The sequence below is a fragment of the Pseudophryne corroboree genome, chromosome 2 (genome assembly GCF_028390025.1).
Source record: "Pseudophryne corroboree isolate aPseCor3 chromosome 2, aPseCor3.hap2, whole genome shotgun sequence".
In the NCBI taxonomy this organism is placed as follows: Eukaryota; Metazoa; Chordata; class Amphibia; order Anura; family Myobatrachidae; genus Pseudophryne; species Pseudophryne corroboree.
Window position 1 is genome coordinate 400,105,642 of NC_086445.1, and position 17,375 is coordinate 400,123,016.

The following is a 17,375-nucleotide window of genomic DNA, read 5'->3' on the forward strand; positions in this document are numbered from 1 at the left end:
GCCTTTCTGGGGCCGAAAGGACTGTCCCTGATAATACGGTGCTTTCTTAGGCTGTGAGGGAACCTGAGGTAAAAATGTCGACTTCCCAGCTGTTGCTGTGGAAACGAGGTCCGAGAGACCATCCCCAAACAATTCCTCACCCTTGTAAGGCAAAACCTCCATGTACCTTTAGAATGCGCATCACCTGTCCATTGCCGAGTCCATAATACTCTCCTGGCAGAAATGGACATTGCATTAATTCTAGATGCCAGCCGGCAAATATCCCTCTGTGCATCTCTCATATATAAGACTACGTCTTTAATATGCTCTATGGTTAGCAAAATCGTATCCCTGTCGAGGGTATCAATATTTTCAGACAGGGTATCGGACCAAGCTGCTGCAGCACTACACATCCAAGCTGAAGCAATTGCAGGTCTCAGTATAGTACCTGAGTGTGTATATACAGACTTCAGGATAGCCTCCTGCTTTCTATCCGCAGGCTCCTTTAAGGCGGCCGTATCCTGAGACGGCAGTGCCACCTTTTTTGACAAGCGTGTGAGCGCCTTATCCACCCTCGGGATGTCTCCCAACGTAACCTGTCCTCTGGCGGGAAAGGGTACGCCATCAGTAACTTTTTAGAAATCACTAGTTTCTTATCGGGGGAAGCCCACGCTTCTTCACACACTTCATTCAACTCATCTGATGGGGGAAAAACCACTGGTTGCTTTTTCTCCCCAAACATAATACCCTTTTTAGTGGTACCTGGGTTAATGTCAGAAATGTGCAACACATTTTTCATTGCCGTAATCATGCAACGGATGGCCCTAGTGGAATGTACATTAGTCTCGTCCTCGTCGACACTGGAGTCAGACTCTGTGTCGACATCTGTGTCTGCCATCTGAGGTAGCGGGCGTTTTTGAGCCCCTGATGGCCTTTGAGACGCCTGGGCAGGCACTGGCTGAGAAGCCGGCTGTCCCACAGCTGTTATGTCATCGAACCTTTTATGCAAGGAGTTGACACTGTCGTGTAAAACCTTCCACATATCCATCCACTCTGGTGTCAACCCCGCAGGGGGTGACATCACATTTATCGGCACCTGCTCCGCCTCCACATAAGCCTCCTCATCAAACATGTCGACACAGCCGTACCGACACACCGCACACACACAGGGAATGCTCTGACTGAGGACAGGACCCCACAAAGTCCTTTGGGGAGACAGAGAGAGAGTATGCCAGCACACACCACAGCGCTATATAATCAGGGATTTACACTAACACAAAGTGATTTTCCCTATAGCTGCTTTACAAATACATTTTGTGCCTAAATTTAGTGCCCCCCCTCTCTTTTTTACCCTTTGAGCCTGGAAACTGCAGGGGAGAGCCTGGGGAGCTGTCTTCCAGCGGAGCTGTGAAGAGGAAATGGCGCCAGTGTGCTGAGGGAGATAGCCCCGCCCCCTTCTCGGCGGACTTCTCCCGCTCTTATATTTATATTATGGCGGGGGATTTTTGCACATATATAGTTTATTAGACTATATTATGTGCTGTTCGCCATGTAAGGTACTCTAATTGCAGCCCAGGGCGCCCACCCCCAGCGCCCTGCACCCATCAGTGACCGGAGTATGTGGTGTGCATAGGGAGCAATGGCGCACAGCTGCAGTGCTGTGCGCTACCTTAATGAAGACCGGAGTCTTTAGCCGCCGATTTCCAGGATGTTCTTCTTGCTTCTGGCTCTGCAAGGGGGACGGCGGCGCGGCTCCGGGACCGGACGACCGAGGCTGGGCCTGTGTTCGATCCCTCTGGAGCTAATGGTGTCCAGTAGCCTAGAAGCCCAAGCTAGCTGCAAGCAGGTAGGTTCGCTTTTCTCCCCTAAGTCCCTCGTAGCAGTGAGTCTGTTGCCAGCAGATCTCACTAAAAATAAAAAACCTAATAAATACTTTCTTTACTAGAAGCTCAGGAGAGCCCCTAGTGTGCAACCAGCTCGAGCCGGGCACAGATTCTAACTGAGGTCTGGAGGAGGGGCATAGAGGGAGGAGCCAGTGCACACCAGATATAGTACCTAATCTTTCTTTAAAGAGTGCCCAGTCTCCTGTGGAGCCCGTCTATTCGCCATGGTCCTTACGGAGTACCCAGCATCCACTAGGACGTCAGAGAAAAATCATTGATAAATTGTAACTGCAGAACATGCAAAGAAATGGACAACAATGCCAAGCAGGAGAGATACGAACCACATCCATATGTGGCACCAATGTCTAGGACAGTGATGGGGAACCTTTGGCACTCCAGCTGTTGTTGAACTACACATCCCAGCATGCCCTGCTACAGTTTTAGCATGGCCAAACAGCAAAACTGTAGCAGGGCATGCTGGGATGTGTAATTCAACAACAGCTGGAGTTTTAAAGGATCCCCATCACTGGTCTAGGACATAAGAGCCTCAATGCAATATGGAAGCTACTGTAGGTAAAAAAAAAAAACCCAGCACAATATTGCTATGAGGAGTGTCCAGTGCATAGGGAAATTTGAACCACCCCACAGGAACTGTATACACAAATGGTAAGACACATGCAACTTGAAAAAGAATGACATGGTATCCCATACAACAGTTATATACAAAGTCAAAGACCCAATTACATATTGGGATGAAGCAGTCATGACAGATTGTAATAGCCAAAGATATTTACCCAGTGAGACTAGAGCAGAAACTGGTCTATGTACATGTCCAAGAAAAACATACCAAATGGGAAGCTCATATTAAGCAAATAATTCTACTCAGCTACAGCAAGAGCTAAAAAGTCAGAGTTCTACAGCAAGACCCAAACACAATAACAATTGGCAGAATCATAGATAGCCCATTAATTAAAAACACAAGTGAATTAAAGCCATTGAAGAAGAGATAATTTCTAAACCATCTCCACATCTGGGAACTCCGTATCAGGGACGTGCAGTCAGGGGAGGCAGGGGAGGCAGTGCCTCCCCTGTCATTAATGACTAAAATAATAGAAAGAAGATACATATGACAATATCCTGTGTCATATATATCTTCTTTATATTTTTCTAATAATTTTAGTTTATTAAACTAGTTTGGGAGGCACTGATAGTTAGTGCCTCCCGCTGACAGTGGGATCGGGGACAGAGTGGGGGGCGGGGCCAAACACTGGGCTGTAAAAGCCCATGTAAAAAATCACTGAAAGCGGCACTTCTATAAGTGCCTCGCTGGCAGGGAAAGCACGCCTCTGCCAGCGAGGCACATGTGATTGGGCCAGCGGATCCAGTGCTGGATCCCCTGTCCAATCACTTGTACTGAGCGGCAGGACAAGGAAGGGACTCGGGAGCTCCCCTCCCTTCATTCCCCCTGACCTCTCTCCTGCCGGAGGGACAGCATCTGCCAGCACCCGCTGCGCATTAAAACCAATCATCTCCTGCTGGCCTCGTCTTGCGTGACACAGGTAGGGAAAAAGTAATTATCTGTAAATCGCGCCCCCCCCCCCCCCCTCTGGTATTCCCTTGTCATCTGGTCCCCCCCCCCCCAACCGTCACATATCGCCCTGTGGAAGCTCACTAGCAATAGTATGTAAATGTGTAAATGACATATAACATACATCCGGGACCTGTACTGTATAATTAGGAGGCAACTTTGTTTATGTCTCAGTGGAATCTTTGAATGCATGTCCTTTACCTACTAATACTCTGTTCATAGGCTGCGGGTCAGACCCTATTAATATTAAATATGAAGTGACAAGTGGGGGTTTGTGCCAGATATGGAATTAAACGGAATGATCTCTCTATAAAATGTCTCACATGCTATATTGTTTCTGTGTCTAGTGGGTATTTAGTGCAATCAGATACACACTGCTGTCAATCTATATACAGGGGTATGATCTTCTGATACTTATATAAAGTGTACTATACCCACATATATACTTATCTAAATACGGCTAGTGGTATTCTAGTGCTATCAATTTAATAAATGTTTAGTACTGGAGACAAGTGCTGCTAATTTATATGTAATGTTTGTAAAACATCTCTGTGCATTAGGAATACTATATCATGAGCACTGCTGGTAGATATCAATTACTGCTGTAAGTCACTGCACGGATACAATCCAACACAGTGTAGTAGGATAACCTATCACTGTGTACTGACATTATATGGGAGACACTAAACCCATTTTTTTCTGCACATTTATTCATATATCATAAATAGCAGCAGTGGATAATAGAGGCTGCTGTGATTTACTAAGCAGACATTCTTTGAGCACAGGACAGCGAGGCTGTTTACCAAGACACATCCCCATCAGTCCTCTCTATGCCCAGGCAACCCATATAATATTATACTAGCAGCTTTGCAGAGTGTTACATTCTAGGATTTCAGGTATGAGTCATATACTCAGCAACTTTGTTTCACTCCTTAGATTACAACATTAGACTCAATCTACCACGTTTACAGTCCTTAGGGCAGGAGTAGATACTTATTGTTGCAATATCTCTAAACATGGCTACAATCTGACGGAATAGTATGTGACTCTAAAGGAGGGCAGCATATTTCCCTATGTCACAGCATATAAACTCCAGTTAATACGAAAATTGCAGGTCTCATATGAATATAGCACTGGTTCAGTGCTGCACTAATATATGTATGTGGATGCACAATTGAAATAAATACAAGAAAACATATGCAGGGAGAAACACATTAGCTCTGTTTTTAATCTTTATTCACACATTATTCTATTTGTGTCACCTTTTACCTTCTCTTCTGTTCTCTATGAATTTTAATATTTCGCTCTATTCCTAATAAAGGACAATCAAGTCCCATATAAATATATAATAAAAACTTCAATATTGATGTGGGTCATTGGGCATTTATGCCTTTATGTGATACTACTGCTGTGGATATATATGTTTTACAATAACAATTATATTAAAATTTGTTAGTTGGGTGAGTGCACCTCAAAGTGTACCTGGTTTCTTCCCCTTTTCCCCTCTCTATGGGGATTTGACTTCATATTCCTGTTTAAACCAGGTGGTATCACCTTCGTGAGCCTTCAAATCCTTTTTCACATATACATGTGTGAATCTCTAAAATAGGGTTTAATTAGATATTATGAAAGGCACCCCAACTATGTGATTTATATAATAGTTCACATATCCTGGTGCGGGTTACTCCCCAGACCTGATGGGAGCTTTTTTGCTTGACCAGTACTGGAACTTCCAGTATTATTTTGTGTCTACTGACTGACCGCAAAGTTCTGGTTAAATTTTGTGTCCCTTAGCGAGGCACATGTGATTGGACACATGGAGTGCCTCCCCAGCCGTTGTCCTCACCGCACGTCACTGCTCCGTACCTAGATAGAACTCACATGATAAGCAGTTGTTGGGTACGGTAGTTAGAACAATGTTGGTTAATTTTCTTGTGACAACTACTGTACTGCATCAGTTTTATCAGCTTTAGTAGTTTCTCATTTTAAAAACAAATGCAGAAAACAGCTAAGTAGGTATGGACAGTTGGCGTGATGTACAGAATGTTACTGCATAGTAAGAAGTAGCTAGTGAGAATTGTTCTTGAATGAATGATTTCACTTCAGTACACCTGGACTATATCTAGTATTATCAGCTGTTAACAGGTATCCTCACCCCCACAAGTTCGGTTGTCTTCAAGGAGACGGTGGCCACTCTGACAATCACAGTGATATGCCCCAGGTTTGTTAACACAGATGTGGGAACAGCCTCCATTCAGATAAGCACACTCATTAATGTCTGCAAAAGTGACAAGAAAATGCAAAGTTCACTACACTGGATGTTTCATACATGCAACTAGAGAAAATGGCAATTTATAATTTATTAAGTACAATATCATTCTCTTTAAGGGGTCTATTCATGCAGCAGTGAAAAGCCCTGTTTTGCGTTAAACAGGGCTTTTCTCTGCTTACCGCAATTCACAGAGCCGGTTACCGTGGAGAAGTCTCTGACTTCTCCAGCGGTACCCCCACTCTGTGCCTGAATCGCATCACCATACCTTTGTATGGTGAGTGCAATTCATGAAGGTGCGGAAAGCTCTGCTTTCCGCTTCTCCATGGAGTTCAGGTTCGCCATCTGAGGACGGCGTAACCTGAACTGTAGTGCGGAGACGTCAGGGAAGCTCAATGCTTCCCTGATCGCTGCTCTGCACCTCGCACTGGCTCCGCCCCCCGACCTCCCAGCAACCACTGCGGCCGGCCGGGAGGTCAACACCCTGCGCATGCGCAAAGGGACCCGCCGCTGGACTCCGCGCATCGCCGGGAGGGATCTCTGGAGAAGACCTCACCGCCGGAGCCCCAGACACCGCAGCGCATCGTCGGAAGGGTGAGTATACATGAATTGCTACTTATCACAGCTATACATCGCATCGAAGAGATGCGATGTATAGTGATAAGTAGCAATTCTGTTTTCGTTTTCTACATGAATAGACCCCTAAATGTGAAATGTGTTCATGAGTACAATAACTTTTCACAGCATCTAATCTACATCTTCATCTTATTACTACTAGAAAACTATATGTATTAAAGTTTGACACACATTTTTCTGATATGCGCGCACACACATACACGTGATGCATTAACTCTTGAATGGTGGATTGTATGATACTGTGGCGAGGAGGGCATTTTATTCATGAAAGTGGTTAACCCAGGCACACAATGTAATAATCACCTTCACCATTAGTGCTTGCCTATAGGGGCTTATTTTGTCAGATGCAGTAAATAAAAATCTAAGCCAAAGACATGTTGAACTGATTTAACAAAGTCAAGAGGCAGCAGAAGTACAGTAAGCTCAAGTATTTTCATATGTATCCAGCATCACTGGCTTGAATTACACATTTGTTGGAACATGACATGCCAAGGTTCTGTTCTGTTCTTGGACCTCTCCTTTTCTCTCTATACGTTCTCTTTAGGCAAACCCATTAGCTCTTTTGACTTCCATTATCCGGTCTATGTGATGATACTCAAATCTACCTTTCCCCTCTCTCCTCACTCATATCTCCAACTCTCTCTCTGCTATCTCTTCTTGGATGTCCCAGCGCTTTCTTAAACTTAACAGGCTAAATGCAATAGCCTGCGAGCTGAAGGGGACTGCCCGTATTTTAAAGCGCCAATCATTTACAAGGCAAACCAGGTTGGTTTTGCCTTGTAAATTTTTGTTGCTTTAAAAATACGGGCATACTCACACAATAGCTGTTTTTGCAGAAAGGAATTGCGGGGGCCGATTCAGACCTGATCACTAGGCTGCGTTTTCTCACAGACTGAGATCAGGTCTTAACTGCGCATGCGTATGCACTGCAATGAGCGATAGACCGCAGCAACAGGGATCGCCGGTCAGCGACGGGATGGTACGAACTTTCCGAAGGCACGGCCGATCGCAAGGATATTGACAGGAAGAGGGTGTTTGTCGTTGGCAACTGACCGTTTTCTGGGAGTGTTTGGAAAAACGCAGGCATGTCCATGCGTTTGCAGGGAGGGTTCCTGACGTCAATTCCAGTCCCGGACAGGCTGATGTGATCGCAGCGGCTGAGTAAGTCTTGGGCTGCGCAGAGACAGCACAAAATCAGTTTGTGCAGCTCTGCTACACATGCGTTTGCACACTTGCACAGCAAAAATACACTCCCCCTGTAGGCGCAGTAGAGAAATCTCCGGGAAAATGGCCGCTGCGTCATTTTCCCGGAGATCTGCACATGCGCAGTAAAGTCTGAGTCCTCTAGTGCTCAGACTCTACAGCGCTCCAACAGCGAGTAGGGGGTCCGTACGGAGGAGGCAGCACACGGGCCTCTTCCTCTCTTAAAACGCCCCTGCATCTAGCCCCCAGGTATTCTGTCGACGAGTTATCCTTAACTCCTCTCTCTCATTTAAACCACACATTCAGTACCTCTGGCAGTCCTGCCATTTCCATCTCAAAAATATTTCTTGGATCAGATCCTCTAACCCTGGATGCTTCCAACACTCACTGGTCATCTCCAGATTGGACTACTGTAATCTCCTCCTAACTAGCCTCCCTGACTACCGTCTCTCTCCAATCTATCCTCAATGCTGTTGCCAGGCTCATCTTCCTCTCTAAACGTACTACGTCCACCTCCCTTCTCTTACAAGTCCTAAACTGGCTCCCCTTCCCCTTCAGAATCCAATTCAAGCTTCTCACAGTCACTTATAATGCCCTCACCCATTCCTCTGCCATTTACATCTCTGACCTTGTCTCCCTTTACACTCATACATCGTCTTCGCTCCACAAATGCATGCTGCCTTTCAAGCCAACTGATTACCTCCCCCCACTCTCTGGAATTCTCCAATACCACTTTTCCACTAGCTAGCATGGGTCGCAGCCGGGAGCCTCACACGGCTGCGACTCGTGCTAGAGCCCCCTTCTACACTGCGCTCACCAACCCGGCATATTGCCGGGCTGGTGACGCAGCAGGGGCGGCGCTGGGAGATCACATGATCTCCCAGCGTCGCCCTTCCATACACTGTGAACAGGAGCCATGTCGCATCGACACGACTTCCGTTTACACTGCACAGCTTACCGGGTTGAACTCGTGTTCAACCCGGTAAGCTACCCAGGTAGGATTCCCGGATCACTTGATCCAGGAATTTACAGGGGGGGCCATTTCCACTAGAAAAAAACACGGGTAAATGCGCGCCTCCACGCATTTACCCCTGTTTTTAGAGCTAGTGGAAAAGGGGTATACCCCGCCGCATCAGACTCTCCACCTCGTAACAAAACTTCAAACAGCTCTCAAGTCCCACTTCTTATTCAAACCCTACCATCTCTCATCCTAACCCTCTGTTCCACACTCCCTGTCTAACCCATCTATGTCACCCATGTCTGTCTGCCCCTCCTCTTTAGAATGTAAGCTCTCACGAGCAGGGTCTCTCCCCTCGTGTGCTTTTACTTCTCTTTTTTACTTTCAGGCAGCTGTCCTGGATTTACTGGCAGAATTTATCTACCACCTGTATCCTGCCCCTTTCCCCAGCAAAGTGAAAAGTCTGGGACTCTGGGGCTTGATGACTCAAGTGTAGCCATCTTATCACTGTGTCCAATCACCCCCTCCCGCCACCCTTCACTGCACATGCACAATGTCAAAATTAGCTATATTATAGTACATGGGTCAAAACCGAGAGAGAGAGTAACCTAATCCAGTACCAACAACGCCTGCAATCCACACAGCCTGGACACTGACCTCCCTGTCTGCTTAAGTAACAGCCATACTGCTCTCACACATTGCCTTCTGCTCCTCATTTATACTCTCTTCAACCACTGTGTAACATTCTCAGTGTTTCCATTCCCTCCATTATTTACAGAAAAACTGGTCTCCACTGTCTCTGCTTTGACTACATCCCCCTTCTCATTGTTATTTCTTTATTACAGCCACTCCATTCAATACTATTCCTCTGAACAACACTACTGAACAGGAATTATGGCTCCTCGATCCTGTCCCATACCAATCCTCACTGCTAGATCACCCGCCACCACAAATTTCCAGACTACCCACACGCATTAAGAACCCAGCCAACCTGATCCCCATTTCCCCCGTCCCCTCCCTTCCCTTCTCCTGTGCACTCTGGAATGCTAGATCAATCTGCAACAAGTTGCCAACTATCCACGACCTCTTCATCTCCCACTCTTTTAACCTTCTCGCCATCACTGAAACCTGGCTCTCCTCCTCTGACACCACCCCCCCTGCTGCCCTCTCCTACAGAGGCCTCTCCTTCACCCACACGGTCAGACCTGATGGCCGCCAGGGTGGAGGCGTGGGCATCCTTCTCTCTCCTAACTGCACCTTTCGTGTCATCCCACCTGAGCCCTCCCTCACCTTCTCCACCTTTGAGGTTCACACTATCCGCCTCTTCTACCCCATTCACCTCCATGTGGCAGTGATCTACCGCCCCCCTGGCCGCTGTACACCTTTCCTTGACAACTTTGCTGCCTGGCTTCCCCACTTTCTCTCCTCCGACCTCCCCTCTATCATCCTCGGTGACTTTAACATCCCTATCGACATCACTAATGCAGCTTCCTCTAACCTTCTTGCTCTTTCCACCTCCTTTGGACTTTCTCAATGGTCCTCCACCCCTACTCACAATCTCGGCCACTCCCTCGACCTGGTCTTCACCCACCGATGTGATCTCTCTGATTTCTCTAACTCTTCCTTCCCTCTCTCTGATCACCATCTGCTTTTTTTCACCCTCTCATCTTCCCCTCTCTGCTCCACACCTAGACCCACCATCTCCAGACGCAATCTCGGGTCCCTCAACCCCGCTATCATGTCCTCCTTCGAGACCTTCCTCTCTCCTCTTTCCACTATGACTTGTCCCAACCAGGCAGCCTCCTTCTATAACTCTTCCCTTACTGCTGCTCTTGACTCTGTAGCCCCCCTCTCATCTGTTCCCCTCCGCCGCTCCAAACCCCAACCCTGGCACACCAAACTCACACGATTCCTACAAAAATGTTCACGGTCTGCAGAACGCTCCTGGAGGAGATCCCACTCTCTGGCGGACTTTCTCCATTTCAAGTTTATCCTCTCTTCCTATAGCTCTGCTCTTTCTCTCGCCAAGCAATCCTTTTTCCAAACACTCATCTCTTCTCAGTCCTCCAGTCCACGCCGACTCTTTGAAACTTTCAACACTCTCCTTCGCCCCCCTCCTCCTCCCCTCCCCTCTTCCCTCACTCCCACTGACTATGCCTCCTTCTTCATCTCCAAAATTGAGGATATTCAAAATTACATCTCCTCCCGTCACCCCTCTGCTGCCCCCCTGCTACCACCATCCCTCTCGTCCATCTATCCCACCCTGTCCTGCTTCCGTCCCACCTCAGACAAGGAAGTCCACTCCCTCATCTTATCCTCTCCCCCCACAACCTGCCACTTGGACCCCCACCCTCCTGTCTTCTCCGCTCCCCCCCCCCCCCCCACTGCCTGCTCCCACCTTGCTCACCTCTTTCACCTATCGCTCTTTACTGGCATCTTTCCCTCACCATTCAAACATGCTATGGTGTCCCCTATTCTCAAAAAAGCCAACCTCGACCCTTCATCACTCACTAGCTACCGCCCCATCTCTCTTCTCCCTTTCGCCTCCAAACTACTTGAACGACTGGTCTACAGCCGTCTCACAAGCTACCTCTCTGACCACTCCATCCTTGATCCACTACAATCTGGCTTTTGCCCACTCCACTCCACCGAGACTGCCCTGGTGAAAGTCACCAGTAACCTGCTTTCGGCCAAATCCAAGGGCCACTTCTCTTTGCTCATCCTTCTGGACCTCTCTGCTGCCTTTGACACCGTGGATCACCCTCTCCTCCTCCGCACACTCCAAAATGTTGGCCTCTCTAGCACCGTCCTTGACTGGTTTACCTCATACCTCACTAACCGCTCCTTCTCTGTGTCTGCCTCCGGAACCACCTCACACCCTTCCATCCTTCCTGCTGGTGTCCCTCAGGGTTCTGTCCTAGGCCCCCTTCTGTTCTCCCTCTACACCTCTTCCCTGGGTGCGCTCATTAACTCATTTGGCCTTCAATACCACCTCTATGCTGATGACACACAACTCTACCTCTCCTCTCCTGATCTGTCCCCCTCTGTCCTCTCTCTCAGGTCTCCAGCTGCCTCTCTGCCATCTCCTCCTGGATGTCTGAGCGCTCTCTGAAGCTCAACATGGACAAAACTGAACTTATTATCTTTCCCCCAGCCAGAGCAACACCCCCTACAAATATCTCTATCACTGTTGACAACACTATCATCTCCCCCGTTCCCCAACTCCGCTGCCTGGGCGTCACTCTTGACTCCTCCCTCTCCTTTGCACCCTACATCCAAGCGCTGGCGCAATCTTGTCGGTTCCAGCTACGCAACATTGCTCGCATTAGGCCATTTCTCTCCCAGAGTGCAACTAAACTTATCATCCACTCACTGGTCATCTCACGACTTGACTACTGCAATGTGCTCCTCACTGGCCTCACTTGCTCCCACATCGCTCCCCTCCAATCTGTCCTCAACTCTGCAGCTAGGCTCATCTTCCTCTCCCGCCGCTCCACTTCTGCCACTCCCCTTCAACAAAATCTACACTGGCTCCCATTCCCCTACAGAATCCTCTTCAAACTCCTCACCCTCACATACAAGGCCATCTCTAATTACACTGCTCCCTACATCTCCAACCTCCTCTCCCTTCATACTCCCTCCCGCCCACTACGGTCGGCTGATGACCGTCGCCTCTCCTCTGCCTTAGTCACTGCTTCCCATGCACGAGTTCAGGATTTTGCCCGTGCTGCACCCCTTCAGTGGAATGCGCTCCCCCGCTCCATTAAACTCTCCCCGACCTTGCAAAGCTTCAAACGGGCATTGAAAACCCACCTATTTATCAAAGCGTACCCCTCCAATACATAACCCAGTCCTTAGGCTGCTCCTCCATCCCCCTGCCCCATGCCTTGGACATCTCTGCTTTGCTCGCATACCACCATCAGGCTTCTACCTGCTTGCTTGCACCTCATGTCATCTGTCTGTTGCCCCTCCCCACTAGATTGTTAGCTCTTCAGAGCAGGGCCCTCTTTCCTCTTGTCTAAACCCTCTTCTTGACACATTTCACTCAGCGACCATCCTTACCTGCTTTCTCTCCTGCTGGTAAAGGCTCATCTCTATCTATGGCCGCCAGACCCAAGTAGTACAATGATTACTCCTTCGCTACTTACATCTAAGCTGTATTATGTTTTGAGAACTGTGTTGCTCTTTGTTACCTGCACTCCATTTTTGTTATTTATTTACTGTTATGCTAAGTTTTGTCTCCCTGTACTGTCCTTTGTACGGCGCTGCGAAACACTTGTGGCGCCCTATAAATAAAATGTAATAATAAATAATAATAATAATAATAATAATAATAAGGTAACACACTCTCTTCACCTCCCACATGAATGTAATTCTTCAGGATCTTGCAGAACCAAGATAAAAAAATAAATAAAAAATAAATAAAATAAAAATCAGCAATAATGGCCTACATACCAAGACTACATGTTTTCCCTTCCCATCCTTTCTTGCAGTCACAACGGAAATCTCCCTGCAGGTCTATACAGTGTACTGAACCAGCTCTGTGACACGGCTTAGAAGAACACTGATCACGTAAATCTGTACAGAAGAAAAAAAGAAAACAAAAACGCTCTAATTTAGCAAATGGTAAACAGTTAATTTTCATTTACTAAAAACAAATGCAGTGAAAACCATCCTCTCTCACTCTTGTCAAATAGTTTTTTTTTCGTTTGACCAGAGAATACAAATATACAATAAATACAAAACTGTGCAAACATCACATTTTCCTAGTGCTTTTCCATAGATTATATATCAAATCTGAGTTGCTTGCCTCGAATGTAGACCCATGCAAATATAACTAGACAACAATGGTTTTGATACTGGCATAACTTATAATTAGAATGATCTAGCACTTAGTGATACAATACTTAATTCTAGACAAATGAAGCCACATTATTATTATTATTATTATTATTATCATCCTTTATTTATATGGCGCTACAAGAGATCCCCAGTGCCCAGTTACAGAGAACATAAATGAATAATCAAAACAGGAATACAGCGATTTATGGTAGGTACACACTAGGCTATTCACTCCATGAGCGATATTGCCTAGTGTTTCCCTTACCCTCCCGGTCAGCCGACCTAGTACAAACACACTGTACGATATTGCTAGCAATATCGTACAGTGACACCATGTCGTCCCGAACATGCTGTTTTGGACAATAAGTCCAAATTGACATGCATGCACAGGTGACGAAGGGGGGCGATAGCGATGTTCGGTCGTAGCATACACACTAGGTGATATTTCAAATGATATCGTTTAGAAGGGTGAATATTCGTGATAGTGTCTAAATATCACCTAGTGTGTTCACAGCATTACAGTTGAAGACAATATAGGACAAGTATAGGGTAAATAAACATAGCTACATCAGCAGACGACACTGAATCAGGGTGGCAGAAAACCGCGGGATTATGGTGCAGTCGAAAATTGTTAAAGTAAGAGAAGGGCCCTACTCGTTAGAGCTTACATGCTAAAGGGGAGGGGCAACAGACAGGTGACACAGTTGGAGTAGATAAAGAGCGTTGAACAGAGGGTTAGGATGAGAGATTGCTGGGTTTGGTGAAGAAGTAGGTCTTGAGAGACCGTCTAAAGTTTTGTAAAGAGGTGGCGTTTTGATATTAGTGGACAATGTATAGGTTGTTAATGTTTTTGGGACATGAAACAGAGTTCGTAAAAAAGGTGGCAGGGTGCAGTGGGAAATTATTCCCCTAATAAACAGAACCATTCAACATTAAGCTTTTTAAAATATAAAAAATGACAAACAAATCTGTAAAAATATTTGTTTTCCTCTTTAGGGGTGTATTCAATTAGTGTCGGATCCTCTCCGACGGAGAGGATCCGACACTTCAGTATTCAATTTGAAGGCCATTCCAACAGGTTTTGCCCGTTTTCGACAATGTCGATCCAACTTTTTTTTAAAGTCAGATCAGCATTGTCGAAAACGGGCCAAAATATGCCAGCAAATTCGACATAATACATGGATCCGCGGTTAATTCGCCGATCCACGTATTTTCCGACAAGTCAGAAAAACAGCAACAGACTTAAATAGGTCGAATCCAGATTCAACCTAAAAAAGTCGGATAAGGCAGTTTTTCGACTTGTCTAATTGAATAGACACCTTTAAGTCAAACAGGACTATTCACTTATACTGTATGTGCAACCCTTATAGAAGTATTTTCTACTGCTATCACTGAGCACAGAGACTGAAAATATTTAGCAAGTCCTTCAAAAAGTTGCCTTTCAGAAACTACCCTGTACCTCCCAGTACAAGACCTTTGATTACACTGTTCTAGCTTTGCAGCTATAAATGTCATATGAAGATGTATCACTTGAAAGGACTGGAATTTCAAGCTTGCTACAATGTAATGTTAACCAGAAGAAAAAAAAGAAAATGAAAAAGTAAATATTATTTTATTTTATAAACAAGGTAAATCTGGGCATGTGGAGGCTAGTCCAAAGATACAGGAAGATAAGTCAGGAGACAAAGCATGCAATCATAAGCATGTTTTAATTACATGAAAACTAAGGGGTTGCTCATGTTCATTTAAAATGCCTGACCTTGATGAGTCTACTACCAACATGTAAATGAATCCTTGTATCATTAAGTTTTCTAGGTGGATAAAAAACACTCAACAACAAAACTACAATCACTAGCAGTATATCTTTCTACAATATGTGTATTAAGAGCTAGATCTAATATAAAAAATAAAAAAAAATGTCCGGAGGTACGCCCGGATAAGAGGTGTGGTCTTGTTAAATAACAAAGCTAATTTGTGCCACACACTGATGAAAGGGTACTACTGAACCCTTTGTACCACTGTTATCCAGGTGTCACTGTCAAATACAGTGTGAATCTACATCCTCTTATTTAAGGCAAAAATTATAAATACTGTCAGTACCCAAGACTCTATGATCAATGGGCTGCTAACTTTGCTGTCCTGCGATCAGATAGTCGCCGCCTCCAGGGGGGAGTGTAAATTCGCTGTGCAAGTGTGCGATCGCATGTGTATGCCAAGCTGCGAAAATCCAGTGTCTGCAGTCTGAGCTCAGCCCAGGACTTGCTCCTCCAGTGCGATGAGAACAGGCTGATCGGGGCCGAAGCCAACATCACACACCCTCCGTGAAAATGTTTGGTAATGCCTGCGTTTTCCCTGACACTCCCTATAAACGCTCAGTTGCTACCCACAAACGGGCTCTTCCTGGCAATCACCTTTCGCACTATCCTGTCGCTGATCGGCAATGCTCGTTATTGTTGTCCGACACGCATGCACAGTTAGAAGCTGATCGCCCGCTGTGCGAAAACACACAGCAGCGATCAGATCTAAATAACCCCCTCAGACCCATCAAACATTGCAATCAGACACCTTACTCATTGAGTGACAGCATTTGCTCCTGCATATGGAGAATGTGAATTCTAACTATATGATACTCCTTGTGTCAGTGTAAAACCAATGTAACTAGGCAGATCTGTGTAGTGTGCAGCCACACACTACATAGATCTGCTTAGCTGCCATGCAGATTATTTTTTTACGAAAGTATATTGTGACTCTGACAATTACAGATAGCTTCATATAGTTAGAATTCAAAAGCTTCCTTTGTAGGATCAAATAACTGAATGTGTACGGTGTCTGTCTGCAATGGTAGAGGTGATGGGTTCAAGTTCCAGGTTTGACAGTATTTTGAAATGTGTGCCTTAAAGAAAAGAGGATGTAACAGAAGTGGAGGAAGAATCTGTCATGGAGACAGGGGCGTTTCTAGAGAGGAGGAGGCCCATGTGCAGGCTCCGACTGGGCCCCCTCCTCTCTAGCCGGCAGCGCTGTGTAGACTCTGGGCACTAGGGTCCCTAGCGCTGCCTTAGAGTCTACAGCGCATGCGCAAATCTCCAGGAAAATGGTGCGGCGGCCATTTTCCCAGTGATTTACCTACTGCGTATGCGCGAATCACTGGGAAAATGGCGCCACGTCATTTTCTCAGTGATTTCAGCAGTGCTGCTGCGGGACTCCGGAGGGTAAGTATTTTTATTAATGGGTGCAGGGTGTGTGGTGTGGGCCCCCCTGGACCCCGTGCACTCTGCACACACTGCACCCATTATTAATACGCCAGTGCATGGAGGAGATATGAGTGTCAAAGAGATGCTGACCAAAGAGGAGGAAGCTACAAGTGAAAATGATTATAACAAAATTAACAGGGCTGGCCGAACATCGCTCTGTGCTGTGGCACATGTTGCATCATCATAGTTATGAAAGTGCAAGATGAACACAATTCTAAACATGGAAGCAACCTATCCAAGTACCACTCAGTCAAGTCCAATGTGTGTAAGGTGTTAGGCAACACTGCAGGGGAAGCAGTATGGAAACTGTAGTTTATTCCATTTTCATCTGTATAAAGAATAAGGTTGCTGAGCAATGCCGCATTATTACTCTATTCTATGGCATATTGGCTAAACAGAGCATATAATCCAAAAGTGATGTATTATTGTTACATATTAACACAGTACTGTACAGGGAATGTTTGTCATATATATAAATGTATTGAACATAGCTCATCTATAGCAGTGCTTATTCTATAATGGGACACTTGTATATTGACATTTTGTCTGATTGTCAGATGTAGGATTTTGTAATGTGGACCTCATGCCAGACAACTAAAATATAGGGATCATTATCTTGCCAGAGAACTATGAACAAAACAAGAATTCTACAGATACCAGCATGTTAGAACCAAAGGGAAAAAGAAGGATAATAAAAATGCTCAGAACTGGTTCAATTTCTTAACTATTCCTGAGGGCAAGATTTAATTATTCTTAAAATCTAAAT

General features: G+C 45.8%; 1 protein-coding gene across 4 annotated transcripts in view; it reads right to left on the reverse strand.

Moving 5' to 3' along the window:
* The window catches only part of GAS6 (growth arrest specific 6), a 137,022-nt gene that overhangs the window by 57,291 nt on the left and 62,356 nt on the right, over nucleotides 1–17,375 (reverse strand). For all 4 annotated transcript variants that reach the window (XM_063953389.1, XM_063953386.1, XM_063953388.1 and 1 more), the window contains 2 exons: nucleotides 12,972–13,094; nucleotides 5,606–5,728 (listed from right to left, as the gene is read on the reverse strand). In XM_063953389.1, the coding sequence (XP_063809459.1) occupies nucleotides 5,606–5,728; nucleotides 12,972–13,094 (246 nt within the window). The remainder of the gene's footprint in view (nucleotides 1–5,605; nucleotides 5,729–12,971; nucleotides 13,095–17,375) is intronic.